General features: G+C 42.8%; 1 protein-coding gene across 4 annotated transcripts in view; it reads left to right on the plus strand.

Moving 5' to 3' along the window:
- DPP6 (dipeptidyl peptidase like 6) overlaps positions 1-20,367 on the plus strand; it is an 851,682-nt gene that overhangs the window by 482,778 nt on the left and 348,537 nt on the right. For all 4 annotated transcript variants that reach the window (XM_049642150.1, XM_049642146.1, XM_049642148.1 and 1 more), the window contains exon 2: positions 5,346-5,460. In XM_049642150.1, the coding sequence (XP_049498107.1) occupies positions 5,346-5,460 (115 nt within the window). The remainder of the gene's footprint in view (positions 1-5,345; positions 5,461-20,367) is intronic.

Consider the following 20,367-nt stretch of genomic DNA (forward strand, 5'->3'; position numbering starts at 1 on the left):
CAAATGGATGGATGGGTGGGTGGGTGGATGGACGGATGGATGGATGGGTGGGTGGGTGGATGGACGGATGGATGGATGGGTGGGTGGGTGGATGGATTGCTGGAAGCCGAGCTATCCCAGCCTGAGTGGCAAAGCCCGAGCTGTGGATGGATTGGTGACTGCAAGGCAGCCCACGGACAGTGAAGCTTCTCGTACTCCCGCTTTTAGGTAATTTGGCCTTAAAAGTACCTGGGGTATTGTCTGTCGGGGAATTGCCCTCGGCAGACCCCCTGGGAAAAGAACCATTAGGGAAGAAGATAAGGCTCTACAAGAAATTGTGCAGCCTTACGTTTAGCCCTTGCCATCCCCTGTGGAGACTCCTCTACTTACAGGAAGGATGGCCTCATACCTTTGCCAGCAAAGAGGGCCCGTAAAGGAGAGACATGGACTTGAAAGCCCCACTCCGGCAACTAAGGAGTGGTTCTCTGGGCACAGGTGACTTCAACCCCTAGGCCCACCTGGCCCCCCGGAGGCATTCCAGATGATGACTGAACCGAGTTGGTTAAGCTACAGAATGGTTCATTGGTTGCTAGGTGCATTGTCTGTCTGAGAATATATGAGGCGTGGGTTTCTAAGGCCTTTTCAGCCCCTTTCTGACACCTCAGACTGAGGCAAACACATTGTTCTTCTGGCCTCATGTGGTTAGGAGGTCATGTCCCTGTAACTGTTCCATTTGAGGTATTGAGAAATGGAGGGCCTTTCACGAGAACAGCAAATCAAATGCTTTGTAGATTATAGATAAATGCAGATGCATAATGGAATAATGTAAGAAATTAATCTATAATCAAAGGGTATGTGGGAAAGTTAGGGGGAAATCACCATATTATTTCTTAAAGGTCGTTTATACATAGGAACATTTTCAAAATCAGATAATGTTAGAAAAATTTAGATGACGTATGCTACAAGGAAATCACTAGCATATATAATGCCACGTTTACTACAGTAAATCGGCCAGTTCAACACACTGCTGTTGTCTGTATCCATTTTTATTTTAGTTTTAGTTTATTTTAGTTTTTTATTTTCCAGTTTTTTATTTTAGTTTTATTTTATTTTCACCGATGCCGTTCTTCCTTCAGGAACCCCTGGTTGCTGGAGCTGGTCTCTGGCAATGGATGGATGAATGGACAGACGGACGGGATGGATGGATGGATGGATGAGTGGATGGACGGATGGATGGGTGGGTGGATGGATGGATGGATGAATGGACAGACGGATGGGATGGATGGATGGATGGATGGATGGATGGATGGACAGATGGACAGATGGATGGATGGGTAGGTGGCTGGCTGGCTGGCTGGATGGATGGATGGGTAGGTGGGTAGATGGATGGATAGATGGATAGATGGGTCGGTGGGTGGGTGGGTAGGTGGATGGATGGAGAGATGGACGGATGGGTGGATGGATGGATGGATGGATGGATGGATGGGTAGGTGGGTAGATGGATGGATAGAAGGATGGGTAGGTGGGTGGATGGATGGATTGATGGACATATGGACAGATGGATGGATGGGTAGACGGATGGATGGATGGATGGATGGATGGATAGATGGACTGATAGAAACTTTGTTCACCTTGTTACACCAAATGGTTAATTGTTAATATGCTCTTCCATTTTACTGGATCTCTGAGATATGCATGTGGTGGTACCAAGCAGAACAGGGAATGTATTATAGTCTCATTTTCACCATTCTAGGCAAAAATATATAATTCTGCTGAGAAATACACTACTGAAGCTTAACATTTCAGGGGATAATTTATTAACTTCTCTTGTCCTTCATGGGAAGCAGGGTCAGCTCTACTCAAATTTTCAATAAGTCAGCTCCTGCAAGTAAAGATGAGGAAGTCAGTTGAATCTGGGGAGCTAAATGAGACGTTCAAGGAAGCGCATATTAATCTGCATTCTAACTCAGAAACTGTCTCTATATTCTGGTTACACCCAAGTAGAAATTAAATGTGCATATAGACCATGACTAGAAAGGAAAATGGGGAAAATGAACATTTCTGTTCTCTTGGATTAGCAAGATTATTCATGATTTGTTTCCTCCTTAATTTGTTTCCTATTATTATTATTGTTACAGTATTTTTTATGTAAGTTAAAAAAAGTTACTGTACTGTGAAAAGCGAGATTTGGCAAATGAAAATGGAATTTAATAAAGAATGTCTCCTTTCCTGTGGGTAAAATTGCTCTGTTTTTTTCAGCGTGTAAGAATGCTGCCTGGAAGGCAATATGGTGCACCTGTCTTTAAGAAATGATGTAGTGATCCAGAATCATTTCACTTGAGTGAGCTATGCTGTCAATGCCTGTTTGGTTATCTACTGTCCATTCTCCCATTCAATAATATATACTAAGTTGGTTTTCTGTGAAAAATATTTTCTTAGTCCGGTGAACATGCAGGAAGCAGAGCCTTTGCCCCTTTCCAGAAGTCTCTTGACTCCCATTCATTTTCCACCCAGAGGAGCAACTTCACAGCTTTGCATCTTTCTTTTCCATCCTATATGTGTTCATAGGACTTTTACTGTATTGGGCATTTTTAAGACCATTTATTTCCACCTTCCTTTCTGGGGGAGTGGACCTCCAGGATCCCTGTTAGGTGTTCACCATCTTGCTCACTTCTTGGTAAAGCCACCCATTCTGTTGTTAGGCAATATTAGTGCTTGGGAATTTTGAAATTGTACTGAAACAATTTCTACCTTCCAGAGCTATACAGAATAAGTCTCCTCTCTCTTGCATGTGACAGTTCCAGTGAAGACTCTAGGTATTTGGCTTTTGAGACTGAACATTCTTTCAAGCCTACTTCACGTGACATGTTTTGCAAACATTTCCATCCTCTGGTCATCTTGGCAGACACTCTCTATTTCATCTGTGACCCCATCTAGCCTAGACCTGGATATCCCATTGGGGATGCGTTTGGGCTAGGAAGGGGCCCACTGAGTCCCAGAAGGGCTTCTGTCACTGCAACATGGGTTCAAGTACACTTCTGCTACACTACTAGCTGGTCAAGAAATTGACACAAAGCAAAAGTCTTAGTCTTCTTTCTGCCTATGAACTTTGACCAGCGCATCTAATAGATGTGTTTAAAACAGATTTTAGAATTCTGGAGCAGTATTAAAAACAAGATTTGAAAGAGATCAATTATCTGACCTCATGAAGACAATAACATTTTGTCATTCTGGATCTTGAATAGGATTTGGTCTTGACTATTCTAGTATTCTGGTTTGATGATTACCCTGGGATTTCATCTGAGCAGGGTTCAAGAAATCTGAGCCGTGTTCGGGGCACCTGGGTGGCTCAGTCGGTTGAGCGTCTGACTTCGGCTCAGGTCATGATTTTGCAGTTCATGAGTTCAAGCCCTGCGTTGGGCTCTGTGCTGACAGCTCAGAGCCTGGAGCCAGCTTCAGATTCTTTGTTCCTTCTGTCTCTGCCCATCCCCCACTTGTACTCTATCTCTCTCTGTCTCTCAAAAATAAATAAATAAATGTAAAACAAAATTTTTTTTATTTTTTTTTAATTTTTTTTAACGTTTATGTATTTTTGAGACAGAGAGAGACAGAGCATGAACGGGGGAGGGTCAGAGAGAGGGAGACACAGAATCCGAAACAGGCTCCAGGCTCTGAGCTGTCAGCACAGAGCCCGACGCGGGGCTCGAACTCATGGACCGTGAGATCATGACCCGAGCCGAAGTCGGCCGCTCAACCGACTGAGCCACCCAGGCGCCCCCACAAAATTTTAAAAAAATGGAAATCTGAGCAGTGTTCAAGGGTGTGCGAGAGATTATGTGCACTACATTGATAGAATGAATAGTACTGCTTCAAGATTTATGCTTTTCACAGATTTGGAGAATTTTCAAATTTTCCTTGTAAACTTGGGCAAAGTGAAAAGCTGTGGAATCAGCAAAATCTGATCACTTGTTTTTGTTATTGGCTACTGATTTTCTCACATAGAAAACCTATCCAATAAGAAATGAGAGCAATTCAGTACAACTTTTCATCATTTTTAAGTGCTAAAAAGCCACTACTTAATAGATCGGTTCTAGATAGCAAATAAGATTGGTAGAAATTTCTAAACAACTGTAAAACTCTTTCTTGCTAGGACCATAATGGCCCTCATAATTTTTCTTAATTTGATAACCTATAGGGCCAAAATTGAATATTTGCATTCCAAATAATTAATTATTTGCCATCCTACATTTGGTATTGCCTTTATTTCAATTTGTAAAAATGTGCTACATTCTAATGAACTTTCCGTTTTGGAGGAAGCTGTATTTGGGTATTGTGTTCTCTACTTTTTGAGACCATCTCTATTCTACTTCATCTTGACCTGCCGTTAATATGAGTTATAATCATGGGGACCTTTATAAGAAAGAAGATTTTGTGATCTGTGTATGGGCAGAAAGAGCAGTAGATCATTTGCAGTGTGACCATACGTCTTTATTTGTCCTGGGGAGGTTCAGGTGCTCTTGTATAATTAATGATAATTATTATCAATATAAACTTTTATATTTATTAATTATAGATATTAACCCCTTTGTCTTTCAAAGGATCTCTACTTGGAATGTAAATTACATGACCATGCTGATTTGAAAGCAACTGAAAGCTTGGTCTCAGCAGCCAATATGCCTGGTTAATTCCCTAGATCTGTCTAACCTTTAGCACGTTTCAGCAATGTCTCCAGATTCTTCCTCCTGTCCGAACCCTGCTACAGTGCAAACATGGTTCCCTGGAGGGACTAAAATCTAGGATAGGTATAAGTGAGTTACCCAGTGAAGAGACCTGGGGAATCTTGAAGCCTTGTGTGAGATGCTATAGAAGGAAGAAAAGGCTCATGATAGTGAGCAGTGTGTAGAGTTTAATTAAATGTGGCATGCAGTAGGTGCTAAATAAATGTTTGAATCTGGTAACCGTGTGGATGTAAACGAAAAGGAAAATGAGAGAGGAGTTGGAGCTGGAGTACTAATCATATTGGGTTTGACTCAATGGGGGTTAGTAGGTTGGCTAGAGTGCAGAGATGTGCCCCAGTTCCTGTGTGCTGTAGGACCTAGTGTGCTTGGTGGAGAGACCTTAAGTTCACAGAAATGCTGTAAATGTAGTATAATACCGCATTCATTCTTGAGATAAGGTTTTGCCGAGGTACAGGGATGAGAGCAGGAAGCAGAAGGGTGGAAAAAAGAACTAATCATAACTTCAGGGATGAGGATGTGCCTCATTCGCTGTTTTGTGTCTCGGTTCTTGATTTAAATGGAATGTATTTATTAGGTTGATTTCATGTTTTCACTCACTGGATTTCTCTTTTCTGTTGTTGTTTTCAGGAGCTGGTGGGGAGTAATCCTCCACAAAGAAACTGGAAGGGAATAGCGATTGCACTCCTTGTGATTCTGGTCATCTGCTCCTTGATTGTCACCTCGGTCATACTGCTGACACCAGGTACCTGTATTTATTCTTGGAAAAGCAAGTCACTGTAAGGGAGAAAGTGCATAGTTTTGCTTTGCAAATTTTTTCTAAGTAACTACCTATTACATAATTTATTTTTCCCAGGTTCTAATTCTCATTGTGTCATTTTGTTAAATGATGTCATATGTTTCAATGAAAAAATCCATTTTGGATGCTTTGAATTTATTTATATAATTGTTGACTAGGTAGAAATACTTGGCATATATTAAAATTCATAATTCTTATTCATGCTTCTTGAGCTTAAAGACAGTGGCATTATAAATGTAGTCATTCTATAAATCTCATGGAATTCATGGCTACTATAGCAAGGATGAATGTTAAAAATTATTAAAACGACATATGTTGGGGCGCCTGGGTGGCTTGGTCGGTTAAGCGTCCGACTTCGGCTCAGGTCATGATCTCGCGGTCCGTGAGTTCGAGCCCCGTGTCGGGCTCTGTGCTGACCGCTCAGGGCCTGCAGCCTATTTCAGATTCTGTGTCTCCCTCTCTCTCTGCCCCTCCCCTGTTCATGCTCTGTCTCTCTCTGTCTCAAAAACAAATAAACGTTGAAAAAAAAAATTAAAAAAAACAAAAGTAGAAGAAAGAGTCAGAACTCTCTCAGGAAGGAAAAAAACACACAAAAATCTGTAGCAAAAACCTACCACAAAAATGTGCATACACCTGCCCCAATTAATGTCTCAAAAATAAGGGCTGTGGGAGCTTGGAGGAGAGAGAGATCTTTTGTGAGGAAGTTCAGGAAGAAGGCGATATTTGAAGAGGGTGGTAATGAAGGGTGAGGTTCAGGAAGGAAGAAAGATTTTCTCTGTAAGGTAACCACATGGCAGCTATAGGAAGCCATGTGGCCACATTCTCATTGTCATATTAGCTTCCTAGTTGTGAGAACAAAAACCACAGCTCTAATCCTCAGCAAATAAACTGCACAAGTATTAGGCCTTAAGGTGGGAAGAGAAGTTAGATACATTGAAATGTAGAAATGAATAGATAGGCAGATAGGTAGATAGATAGGTAGATAGATAACTTTTACATTGTTGCAAGAAGCTCAAGTAAACTACCATGTACATTTAAACCATTCCAAATCTTAAATGAAAACCATAAAGTAATCTGTACCCTGAAACCAAAACTAGGTAAAGATACCACAGGAAAATTATAACCAATGTCCCTTATGAATACAGATGTAAAAGTCTCAATAGAATTCTAGCCAACTGAATCCAGCCCCATATAAAAAGGAGTGTATACCATCCCCAAATGTGATTTATCCCAGGAAGGAAAATTTGATTTAATGTATGAAAATCAGTGCAATACATACATATTAATAGAATAAAGGGGGAGGGAATCCACATGATTGCCTCAGTAGATACAGAGTAGACATCTGACAAAGTCCAAAATCCTCTCATAGAAAAACATTCAACAAGCTAGTAAAAAGAAACTTCCTCAACCTGATGAAGACCATGTATGAAAAACCCACAGCTAATATAATGCCTAATGGTGAAAGACTGAAAGCCTTTCCTTAAGATCAGGAACAGACAGGATGTTCAGTCTCCCCATTCCTACTGAATGTTGTAGTGGAGATTCTAGCCAAGGTAATGCATGTGGAAAAGAAATCCAGATGGGAAAGAAGTGAACTATCTCCATTCACAGAGGACATGAATTTGTGTATAGAAAATCTTAAGAGGCTCCTGGGCGGCTCAATCGGTTAAATGTCCGACTCTTGATTTCGGCTCAGGTCATGATCTCATGGTTGGTAAATTTAAGCCCCACATCGGGCTCTGCACTGACAGCACAGAGCCTGCTTGGAATTCTCTCTCTCCCTCTCTCTTGGTCCTCCCTGGCTTGCTCTCTCTCTCTCTCTCTCTCTCTCTCTCTCTCAAAAAAAAACTAATTAATTAATTGATTGATTAATTAATTTAAAAAAAAGAAAATGGTTCCAGCTGCAATCATTTCAAAAAGAATAAAATACTTCGGAATAGGTTTAACAAAAGATGTACAGGCTTGTGCACTGAAAATGGGAAAACATAAGTGAAAGAAATTAAAGAAAACCTAAGTAAATGGAAAGATACCCAATGTTTATGGATTAAAAGATCTAATATTGGTAACATGGCAATACTTCCCAAATAGATTTATAGATTCAATCAGATCTTTATCAAAATCCCAATTGCTTTACTGGAGACATAGACAAGCTGATTCTAAAATTCATATGAAAATGCAAGGGACTCAGAATGGCCAAAACAACCTTGAAAAAGAACAGCTAAGGTATTTTTACTTTCTTATTTTAAAACTTACTCTGAAGCTACAGTAATGAAAACATTGTGATAGCAGCATAAGTGTAGACATATAGACTAATGGAATAGAATTGAGGGCTCAGAAATAAACCCATACATCTACGGTCAACTGATTTTTGACAAAGGTGCCAAGATCATTCGATGGAGAAAGAATAGTCTTTTCAACCCATAATGCTTGCAGAAGTATGGGGCACCTGGGTGGTTCAGTCAGTTGAGCGTCCAACTTCAGCTCAGGTCATGATCTCGTGGTTCTTGACTTCGAGCCCCATGCTGGGCTCTGTGCTGACAGCTCGGAGCCTGGAAACCCACTTCGGATTCTGTGTCTCCCTCTCTCTCTCCCCTCCCCTGCCCACATTCTGTCTCTCTCTCTCTCAAAAAATGAATAAACTTAAAAAAAATTTAAAAAAATAATAATGCTTGCAAAACTGAATATCCACATGCAAAAGAGCAAAGTTGGAGCCCTGCCTCACACCACATACAAAAATCAACTCAGTGTGGATCAACAACCTAATATAAGAGCTGAAACTATAAAATTCTTTGAAAACTTTTTAATGTTGTTATTTATTTTTGAGAGAGAGACAGAGAGACAGTGCTAGTAGGGGAGGGGCAGAGAGAGAGGGAGACACAGAATCTGAAGCAGGCTCCAGGCTCCAAGCTGGAAAGTATAAAATTCTTGAGGAAAACTTGGGAGCATATTTTTATAAACTTGGATTTATGACACCAAAAGCATAAGCAGCCAAAGAAAAAAATAGGTAAATTGGACTTCGTCAAACTTAAAAATGTTTGACATCGGTAGACACTATCAAGAAAGTGAAAAGACAGCCCATAGAATGTGAGAAAATATTTGCAAGACATATGTTCAGTAAAGGTCTAACGTCCAGATTATATAAAGAATCATTATAACTCAAAACAAAAGAGAAATAATTTAATTAAAAACAACCAGAGGATTTCAAAAACATTTATCCAGAGAAATATAAATGGCCAATAAGTATAAAAAAAGATGCTCAGTGGGGCACCCTGGGAGGCTCAGTCGGTTGAGCAACTGACTTCGGCTCAGGTTATGATCTCACGGTTTGTGAGTTCGAGTTCCGCGTCAGGCTCTGTGCTGATGGCTCAGAGCCTGGAGCCTGCTTCGGATTCTGTGTCTCACTTTCTCTCTCTGCCCCTCCCCCGCTCATGCTCTGTCTCTCTCTCTCTGTCAAAAATCAATAAACATTAAAAAAAGTTAAAAAAAAAAAGATGCTCAACATCGTTAGTCATCAAGGAAATGCAAATCAGACTCACAGTATACCACTTTATACCCACTAGGATGGCTATAAAAAGAAAAAAAAGGAAAATAACAGGTATTGGTAAGGATGTGGAAAAATCGGAAACTTCAATTCAAAGTAGGAATGTGAAATTATGTAGACTCTGTGGAAAACTGGTAGTTCCTCAAAAAGTTAAACATAGAGTTAGTGTATGACTGACTGAGTGATTCCACTCCCAGGAGTGTACCCAAGAAAACTGAAAGCATATGTTCATATAGAAACTTTCACACGGATGTCCATAGCACCAGTATCCATAAAAGCCAAAAGGGTGGAAACAACCCGGTGTTCATCACTTAATGAATAGATAAACAAGTATGGACAAAAGTGGTATGTCCATACAGTGGAATATTATTCAGCCATGAAGAATAAATTACTGATGTATGCTACAACATGGGCAAAACTTGAAGACATTATGCTAAGTGAAAGAAGTTAGACACAAAAGGCCCCATATTGTGTGATCCCAGAATGGGCGAATCCATAGAAATAGAGGTAGATTAGTGGTTTGCCAGGGGCTGAGGCTGGAGACAGTAAGAGGTAACTGCTAATAAGTGTGAAATTTCTTTTTTGTTTTTAATGATAGATTTTTAGAGAAGTTTTAGATTCACAGAATAATTGAGAGGAAACCATAGAGATTTCCCCATATACCCTCTGTCCCCGCACATGCATAGCCTCCTTAGTTCTCAGCATCCCTACCAGATGGTACATTTGATACAATTGATGAGCCCACACGGATGCGTCATGGGATTTCTTTTGGGGTTGATGCAAATATTCTGGAATTTGATAGTGGTGATGGACTCACAACTCTGTTCATACATTAAAAACTACTGAGCCGCACACATCAAAAAGCAGAACTTTATAGTAAGTGAATTTTATCTCACTTGAGCTGTTCGTTGAAATGATGGTGGAAAAATTATTTAAAAAACACTGGTGTCCTGTGGCCACATATATACTAAAGTACCGTGAAAACTTGCCTACCATTGAAGAGGTTCAGGTAGCAATTCTGGAAAGGAGAGTGTTGCTCTCTCCTCAAACGTGCTTTATGAGCACACCAGAGTTGCCTGGGGCACCAGGACTCAGGATTCAATATGGTGCATCTGATTAATCAGGAAAAAGTTGATTCAATCACTGAAATCTGAGTAAGGAGAGGGTTAGTAAAGACAACAGCCCTCGTTCTGTTTTGTGATTGGCTGATGATGATTCACCTTAGCTGGGGACTTCAGCAACCACGTATTTTTAGTTCTTGTGGAGGAAATCAGGTCTCTCTGAGCATTTGTGGAGGGCGTATTCATGCCTTTGCTTTTCCTTGAGCAGAACTATCCTTTATGTGAGAAAATCATTATTGAACGGCTGATTCTGTGGTGGCCCAGCCCTGGCTTTGGGACTTAGAAAGCAGCAGCGTTTTGGGTAGTTTCAATTGCATCTGCCCTCCTAAGGCACACACGAGTGTTCACGTCACCCAGAGTCTAAGGGCTCCTGCAATCGTCACTTCAGAGTGAAATACCAGGGCGGCCTGGAGCTCCTTTCTCACCAATGGTCCAGCCACGAGGCTGGGTAGTAAATGTCCTGACTGAATAAGTTACGAACCGGTCCTGGAAGCCTTCTCTCCTTGCGCCCATGCAGTGCCACACGGAGGACTGTCCCTCAGTCTTCTCCGCTGCACAGGGAAGGGTGTCCCCTTCTCTCAAATGCAGCCGCTGACCCTGAGCGTCGTTGACATTCAGCTTTTGTGCATCGGCGATAGAGACCAGCGTCACTGTAAACTGTTACCTCTTTGCATGCTGGAGGCCAGTTGTCAGGGGCAACAACAATGAGCGAGAGGCATCTGCTGGTGGGGAGCCTGTAGTGAATCCCCGAATTCCAGAAAAGGCTTTGAAGAGCAGAATTTCTTTTATTCTTCTGTAGAAGTAACAATGTGGTGAAGCCGGGACTAACCCTTCGGTTCTCTTGGGCTTCCATAGCTAGCATGTCTTTTTCCAAGTCGTGGTGCTCAGGGATTGTGTGTTCTGCGGTTAGGATGATCAGCCGTGCCCATTCAATAGCATCCTGTTCCCTTCTGTCACAGGCTTTGTGCATCCGCTGTCCTGGGCTGCAGCACTGGCTTTTGTGTTGACTGTCAAAATTCTGTCAAGTGGAAGAGAATGTCAAATCCCTTAACCTGTCCCTATCTCCGGAGCTTTCTTAAACTCACGAACACACAGAGCATCCTCGCGTTAACCAATGGTGCGTGCTCACTGGTCAGACACTAACGATTCCCCTCTTGGGGGCTGAGAGCATTGAGCTCACTGTTGGGTAAAATGGGAGAAAGGGGGACACAATTGCTCCTCATGAGAGCTTAGCGTCCACTGAAAAAGACAGAAAGAACGCCCATCAGAAGAATGCCCCAGTAGTGCAATCCGGAAGCAAAAACAGAACAGAAATCCTGGGCAGGGCTTGGGTAAGGCCAGTTGAATTGTGCCTATCACTGAGTCATTGACCTAGAAGACTGTGCACACAATTAAGTGCAGCAGTGGCTTCCGGTGGGTGAGGGACGAAGTGTAGTCTTGACGAGAGGAGAGTCCTCGTGATGATAACACCCTGCACGTATTTGGGTCATCTTGGGTGTGTTCCCACCCAGCCTTGCCTCCATTTTGGTAGACTTACTTAGAAATTGCAGTATGTACTTAAAAAATAAATAACCTTTTTCGTGGACTACTCGTTTCTAGTCTTCTGGTTTGTTGAAACTCAGATTACAGCACTTGCTTTCTGCCTGCCCCCCAAATCCATTCTGAACTCATTGGACTTAGCCTTTTGGTAGAAATGTTCCCACGTACACGTGGGTCCCCTTTCCAGCTTGGTAAGAGGAGTCGCGGTGGAGGCCGTGTTCTGGCCCAGGATCTTGAAGGGGCTCCTGGTAATCATTCTGAATGACAAGTACCTTGTTCTGTAGTGCAGGCTAATTACCGCCAGTTATACACAATTTATGTTTTAAAAATCAAATTAAAAGTGTTTAAGGCAATCTTACTTCCAAAGGGACGAGCCAAATGAGAATGTGTCCTTTTCAATTTTGTCATTCATTTCTCCCTTGCTAGCCTGTGCTCTTTTCTAAATTCCTCTTTGGCGTAATAGGCTCAAAGTTACCTTTTTTTTTTAAATTTTATTTTCAGATATCAAATATGTGTCTACGCTAGGTCACACAAGGTGTATGCCTTTTTTGGTAGCTACACATCTTGCATTCCGATGACAAAGACTCTGACATTCTGCAATGCCACCGTTACTGTTGTGGGAGCTGAAAAATCCAGCAGGATCACATTGGCATTAAAAGAGCCCAGACATTTGACCTTACGGATTTTCACATTGGAGAATGCGGACAATAGTTTCTGATGGAAAACACCAGAACGCTTTCAGGTGGCGTGTAACTGAAAAGCCTTGGGTATTTGAAAGTCACGGTGATGGTGGACTTTGGGCTGAGGCCAAACAGAGGTTATCAGAATATGAGACTCACTAGTCTTTTCGGCGGGAGCATAACATAGAGAGGGTTTTTGTGGAGTTGAAATTTCATGGTTTACATCCAATGTGTGTAACTGCTTTGCTAACCCTCAGCTTATCTTTTTTTTAGTTTTCAATTGGACCCACTAGGCTTTACCGAGAGGGAGTGAAATCTAGCAAATTGGCCATCACGGCTCATAAATTGGAATCTCCTATAGGACAGAGTAGGTTTGGGCAAGTCAGACACTCGTCATGTGTTCTGAATGTATACCAGAGTCAAAATAAGATGAAATGACTTTGTGTGGAAAAAAACTATATTCAGATTAACAGTTGAGAGAGCCCCTCCGCTTCAGAGTTGTAGCTGCTAGTTAACAAAAGTTCTGTAATAAAATTTCCACCAAATTTTAAAACTGGATTTTTTTAGGGCACTTTCGGGTTCACAGAAAAACTCAGAGCAAGTACAGATTTCCCCAGACCCCCTCTGCCCCCAGGCCTGCACATCCTGCCCCATTATCAACATCCCCACCGACTGTACATTTTTACAGTTGATGAGCCTGCACTGACCCATCATTATCACTCAAAGTCCATAGTTTACATTAATGTGACTCTTGGTGTTATGCGTTCCATGGACTTAGATGTTTCTCCCATGACAGTGTCATACAAAAGAGTTGCCTTGCCCTAAAAATCCTCCGACGTCTGTCTTTTCATCCTTCCCTCCCCCATAACCCCTGGCAATGATCTTTTTACAGACTCTGTGGTTTTGCTTTTCCAGGATGTCATATAGTCGGAACCATATGGGATGAAGCCGTCCTTTACTTAGAAGTATGCTTTTAAGGTTCTCCCCTGTCTTTTCATGGCTTGACAGCTCATTTCTTTGTAGTGGTAAATACTATTCCATTCTCTGGATGCATCACAGACTAATTATCCATTCACCTGCTGAAGGACATTTTAGTTGCTTCCACGTGTTGGAATTATGAACAGGGCCACTGTAAACATTCAGGTGCCAGTTTTTATGTATGTGGACATACATTTGCCACCCCGTGTGGGTGAACGCCAAAGAGTATGATTGCTGGCCCGTATGGTACAGGTATCTTTCGTTTTGTAAGAAACTGCCAGACTGTCTTCCAAAGAGGCCTCCCCATTTGGTGTCATCAGTGTCCTGGATTTTGGCCTTTCTGATAGGTGTGTAGTGTGTGAAAGCTTATCTTTTTAAAAATTCTGGAACAATTGATTTTTAAACATTTATTTATGTATTTAAATTTTTTTTAACGTTTAGTTTTGAGAGAGAGAGAGAAACGGAGTGCAAGCAGGGGAGGGGCAGAGAGAGAGGGAGACACAGAATCGGAAACAGGTTCCAGGCTCTGAGCCGAGCTGTCAGCGCAGAACCCGATGTGGGGCTTGAACCCATGAATCACGAGATCATGACCTGAGCCGAAGTTGGATACTTAATTGAGCCACCCAGGTGCCCCTTAAATGTTTATTTAAAATACATTCACAATATTATATTGTTTAATGAATTTTCAAACTGAACAGCCTCCTGTAGCCAGTATCCAGAATGTAACCAGCATCCCAAAAGCCCCCGCTCATGCTTTCTCATCACTAATCCTCCCAAAGGTAACCCAATTTCTAACATCATAGAAGGGTTTTGCATGCTTTTATAAGTTTTGAATTTACAATATTAAAATAATCGTTTAGGATGTATTCTTTTACAACTGGTTCTTTTGTTCAGCATAATGTTTGTGAGATTCATCATCGTATCTTAAGATGGATTGATGCTCAATTTTTCATCTATACATAATCTATATATAATCCCTCCAACAATCACAAAGTAGCTTAACAATAATTTAATAACTTATGTATGTATCATAACAAGTAACATACATCTTATTGTTTCTTATAGTTTGTTATAGAAATAGGTGGTCCGGGGGCGCCTGGGTGGCTCGGGTGGTTAAGCGTCCAACTTCAGCTCAGGTCATGATCTCACGGTTTGTAGGTTTGAGCCCCACATCGCCTGCTTTGGATTCTGTGTCTCCCTCTCTCTCTGTTCCTCCCCTGCTTGCACTCTAACTCTCTCTCTCTCTCTCTCAAAACAAAGATTAAAAAAATTAAAAAAAAAAAAGAAATAGGTCGTTTGGTCATGTCTTCTAGGCATTTTCTTTTCTTTTTTTTTTGAAGTTTATTTATTTATTTTGAGAGAAAGAGAGAGAACACCAGAAGAGGTAGAGAGAGAAGGGAGAGAAAATCCCAAGCAGGCTTCGCACTGTCAGCACAGAGCCCAGTGTGGGGCTTGAACTCACAAACCATGAGATCAAAATGTGAGCCAAAATCAAGAGTCAGATGCTTAACCAACTGAGCCACTCAGGCGCCCCATCCAGGCATTTTCTCTATTCTCTTTCCTGTATTCAACTCATCCCCCAAATCCAGTCTTGTCAGAGCTCATCTGTTGTGTGTGACTATGACCAAGGGTCCTGTCATAGGACACCCAAGTTATGTGATCTAGTATCCTTCACTCGCACTTGGGCATCTGTAGTTCTGTTTCTAGATTCTTGTGTGTCTGTTCGCACCCACCTGCCAGCTGGCTGATTGGGAGAATAGTGTCTGCTCTGCTCATGAAATAGATACTTGCTTTTGCTGCTGCTGCTGTGCTACTGGCCTTTCGGATTAAAGATAATCTGTTAATGTCAAGTGAAACTAAGTTCTCTACTGGGATAGTGCAGATAATGTTTATTATGACAGTCCAGAGTATAGGAGATCGGGGAGGGCAGGAAGCATTCGTGGAAGATGTTTTGGAAGATGGGGAACTTGAAAGACGGGTACAATAGAAATGATGGTAATCTAAGAAGGGAGGTCCCCACGAGCCATAATAAGCCTGCCGGGCATCTCTCTGGACAGAGGGTGTCTGGCTTGGAAGCCATGGAGGGACATAAGGAATGTCAAGAGTTAGGCTGAAGGGGTGGGGTGGTGGCAAATTGGGAGGGTCTGGAAGTCCAGGCTCTGGATATGTGATTGTACTCTAACGGCTTCTGTCATCTGTAACAACTTATACGTTGTACCTGTTTTCAGAATCTGATAAAACCATAAATGATCTTATCATTGGGAAAGGGTGTATAGGTACTCATAAACATTTGGCTGCACCGCAGGAAGCTCATGTACCAGGTCAGCCCGTCCATGGGCCACGTTGGGATCAGCCTGAGCATTTATCCAGAACCCAGAAGTTACAGTGTATCTGAGTACTTCTGTCCCCAACAGAATATCTAACTAAAATAATTCAAACCGTAGGTATTGTACTGTTTCATAGAAGAGGTCTAGGAATGGCCAGTCCCAGGATGGCTCCCTGGCTCAGAGATCTCTGCTGCTAGTGTGAGTGTCCTGGTAGAGTGACCACACCAGCTTCTCATAACACGTCTCCTACCATCACAGGAAAGAAGGGAAAATCCCAGAACGTGCCTCATGCACTTCTGTCTTTTTCTGCAACCATCCAGGAGACAGCTTAGTTGCCAGAAGTATATTACATGGCCATTGGCCTCCCTTAGCTGGAAGAGGTTTGGGGAAGCAAGTATTCCTAAGACCTGGAAGGATACAGTGGTTCCCGGGAAGGGAGACCCTTGTCTGCCACAACAGGACCCATTGACTTAGGAAATATTTGACGAATGCAGTCTGCATCCCTTGAACTTGAACAGTGAGTTTGAACCATTCTTTAAAGGGAAACAAATCTGGGGTGCCCGGGTGGCTTAGTCGGTTAAGAGACTGACTTCGGCTCAGGTCATGATTTCACAGTTTGTGGGTTCGAGCCCCACATCAGGCTCTGTGCTGTCAGCTCAGAGCCTGGAGCCTGCTTCGGATTCTGTGTCTCTGTCTGTCTCTGCCCCAACCCCACTTGTGCTCTGTCTCTCAAAAATAAATAAATGTAAAAAAAATTTTTTTAATGGAAACAAGTCTTAAAAGAGGGCGTTCTGACAGATTCTTATAAAAGAGCGAAGTAATTTACACTGCTACTAACCTTATAGTTAGTGGCAGGGTTCCGAAATCCTGAGAAGTAGGTCCCTGGGAGAATCTTAACAGCCTCTACTTTGACTTTTCATCATCAGTTCTAGGATTGTGAAGTGCATCTTGCTTATTTATTGAATCCTTGCACTAAAGAGCCATTTATCTAAAGGATGGCAGTAGATTATTATTCATGCTTGTGTTAAAACTCTAAGGCAAATGTGCCTGCATATTTATCCATAAATGGGCACTTTTCTAAGCATTGCTACATTTTGCATCCTATTTTAAAGGCACAGTTGTATATAAACAATGAAAAGGATAAGTCTTATCCTGGCACTCTGGTTTTCTCTAGTCTGTTGCCTGGTTTGGATGAGAGCCTCTTGGTAAATTTCAGGTGAATTTTGGGAGCCTTCAGGACCATCTGTTACAAGGGACTGGCTAATCTAGGAGTTGCTATTTTAGGGAAGACTCTGGCCAGCCAGAAACCAAAGGCAGCAATTTAGGAATCTTAAGTCGAGTTACCAGGTCCAGGTTAGGAACACAGAAATAGATGGTAGAATAAAATCAGGGAACCGGAGACAAATTGCCCACAGCGAAGCAGGCATTTCAGAGGACCCAGGAGGATTGAGTTCCAGGCTGCAGTGGCCTACCTTCTCTTTGAGGCAGAACTCTTGACCTTAAACCCTGTTCGAACGAATGCTGTTTCTCACATCACCAAAACCAGCACATACACGTGTATATATACATGCTTTCTCAGATGGCTATTTCATATTCCTCAAGTTCCAGATTATTTCTAAATTAATTCTGTGCTTTTAGGTAAGGTATCAGAATTACCAGGAATTAGGTTAAGAGGTAGTTTCCAGAGCCTCAGATGAATCAGTCTTTTTCTCCCTTGCTTTGTCCTTATCTATCCTCTTTTTATGTCTTTTTTAAAAAATTCAGTAAATGTGTGATTATCGTATTTTCAGAGGATGCCTTCTGAAGTAGTGGGTTAGCTGGAAATGCAGAAAAGGTCTTGAGGGATCTGGTAGGTGAGACAAAGGCTCCCTGAAGGTTCCGTGTGTGTCCTAATCCCTGGAAGCTGGGAACGTTACCTTATATGGCAGAAAGGGTGGTTTTTGCCATATGCAGAGGTGGTTACGTTAGGCATCCTGAGATGAGGGGGGCGGGGTTTCCTCCATTGTCCACAGGTCCTAAATGTAACCACATGTATCTGTGTGAGAAGGAGGCAGAGAGGATTTGACACAGACAGAGAGGAGACAGCAGCGGGACCAGGGAGGCGGGGACTGCAGTGATGTGGTAAGGAGGCGGGAAGCGCCCACAGTCACCAGCAGAGTCAGAGAAGAGATGCCCCCCCAGAGCTCCGCACAACTGTGCCCTGCCACCAGGCACCTTGCTTTGGGTCCAGGGACACGGACTGCAGCCTTCTGGCCTCCACAGCAGAGAAAGAACAGTCGTCCGCTGTGCTGAGCCACCACATTCGTGGTGCCTTGTTACAGCAGCCACGGGAAAGTGACACAAAGGGAAATAGATGCTTTTGCCATTCTTGCAGTGGCCGTGGCTTACAGGCAGGCACCGTGGAGGGTAAGAGCGAGGAGGACGTGTGCTGGACACTCGGGGGGCCACGGTGATGGTGACCCCCTCCCCCCGGTTCAAGGAGAATCCTGCCCGCCTCCCCACCTCTCCTGACAACTCCTCTCAGCTTCAAACTTCAGTTCTGTATCCTCTCTGCCACCAGAGAAGGAACTGAAATGCATTCACATTTGGGGACATATATTGCAGTTTTTAAAATGTAGAGAGGAAAGGACAACACCCATCCCCTGCATTGGCTTAACTGATGTCTATTATCTTACTTACACGCATTACACAGATGCGAGTCCCACTTACAGCTCCTGTAAAATTGACAGGAGCCAAGTTAAATACAGATCAATCAGCGAAGCCAATAAAATTCAAGTAGCAAAACTATATTCCGTGTGGCAGGTGATGAGGATTTCTGGAATAGCATCCCTCCAAATGTGTCTATGGCATTTTGCTCCTGGGACATGGGCCCTTGGGGTCCCCCAACTGTCCTCTAGCCGCACCGGTGAGGGCTCGCTCCAGCCACCGTCTCTCTGTCGGGAGCACTGCACATCTTTGCTCACAGGGCAAACTGTACCGCCATCTGGGAAGGTTAAATTAGTCGGCCGTGGGGTTGGTGCATCGGGAAGACGCACACCAGCGCCGACGCTGGGTTCAGGTGTGAGTGGATGCTTATGATCAGATTGTGACTTCATTAATGATTAAGAAAAAAAGGACAATGGAGAAGCTAGTAAATGCTCAACCAAAATCAAACTAATAATAATATTCTTTTTTGGACTCTCAATTCTACAACCCGTCTCTAGATACCATTCATTACATTTTACCAATTCGGATTTTAGTGTTTCTGATGTTTATTCCTGTGGTTCTTTTTTTTAAGTTTATGTATTTTGATTTTTGAGAGAGAGAGAGAAAGAGAGAGAGAGAGAGAAGGAGCAGGGGAGGGGCAGAGAGAGAGAGAGAGAAGGAGGGAGAGAACCCCAAGCAGGCTCCGCACTCAGAGCACAAAGCCCAACGCGGGGCTTGAACTCACAAACTGTGAGATCATGCCCTGAGCTGAAACCAAGAGTCAGACACTCAACCGACTGAGCCACCCGGACACCCTACTCCTGTGATTCTTGGTTGTGTGTTTATCTATCTATATTGACAGATGACTCCTGGTAAAGTGAAGAATGTCGTTCACTTACGTGCCTCCCGCCTCCTCTCTTCACTCTGTTGTGAGACCTTTGAGGTTATTTTTAAGTCCTTTATAAGGTTCTTTCATAAATTGATATGAAAACGTCTTTATGTATATGTGTCTCATTCCTCTGACCTTAAGTGGAATGTCTTGACCTCTCACTGGCTGAGCTGGGGAAGTTTGCACACCTGACCACCCCCTCCCCGGCCACCCGGGCACCTCCTGTTCTCCCTCTCAGCTTTGGGCAATGTTTGCAGCCTCCTTTCTCACGTTACTAAATCTCCCACCAAACAATAACAAGTTTATTGGAAAATGGAACACTCACTGAAAACATCCACAGTTTGTCTGGAGGCATTCAGGCCAAGTGAACTCTCATTCCTCCAAACCCATCAGTAGCTACAATTTACCTTACTGCTACTTGGACCTTGACTTTCTTAAACAAACCAGTTTCTTGGCAATTCTAATGGATTATTTCTATTTGAAAGGAACAAGTAAAACTCTTCTTATTGAAGACAAAATGAATGCCTATATAGGATGTGCTCTTCAAACAAACGGGTCAGTTTAGAAAGGTTGCAGAATGGGGCACCTGGCTGGTTCAGTGGGTTGAGCGTCTGACTCGGTTTCAGCTCGGGTCACAATCTCATGGTTCATGGGTTCAAGCCCTGCGTCAGGTTCTGTGCTGACACTGTGGAGCCTGTTTGGGATTCTCTCTTTCTCCCTTTCTCTCTGCCCCTCCCACATGCATTCTCTCCCTCCCTCCCTCCCTCCCTCCCTCCCTCCCTCCCTCCCTCCCTCTCCCTCTCTCTCTCTCTCTCTCTCTCTCAAAATAAGTGAATAAACGTTTTAAAAAAGAAAGAAAGGGTACAGGATACCAGATCTATAAATGCTGTGTTTTTGTGTGCTAGCAACAAAAAGTGGGAAGTTAAAATTTTGAAAATATCAGTTGTGTTAGCAGGCTCAGGCTGGCATAATAAAGTACCCCACACCAAGTGGCTTAAACAACAGAAATTTATTTTCTCATAGTTCTTGAGTCTTTAAGCCCAAGACCAAATGTCAGCAGAGTTGGTTTCTAGGGAGACCTCTCTTTCTGGCT

The sequence above is a fragment of the Panthera uncia genome, chromosome A2 (genome assembly GCF_023721935.1).
Source record: "Panthera uncia isolate 11264 chromosome A2, Puncia_PCG_1.0, whole genome shotgun sequence".
In the NCBI taxonomy this organism is placed as follows: Eukaryota; Metazoa; Chordata; class Mammalia; order Carnivora; family Felidae; genus Panthera; species Panthera uncia.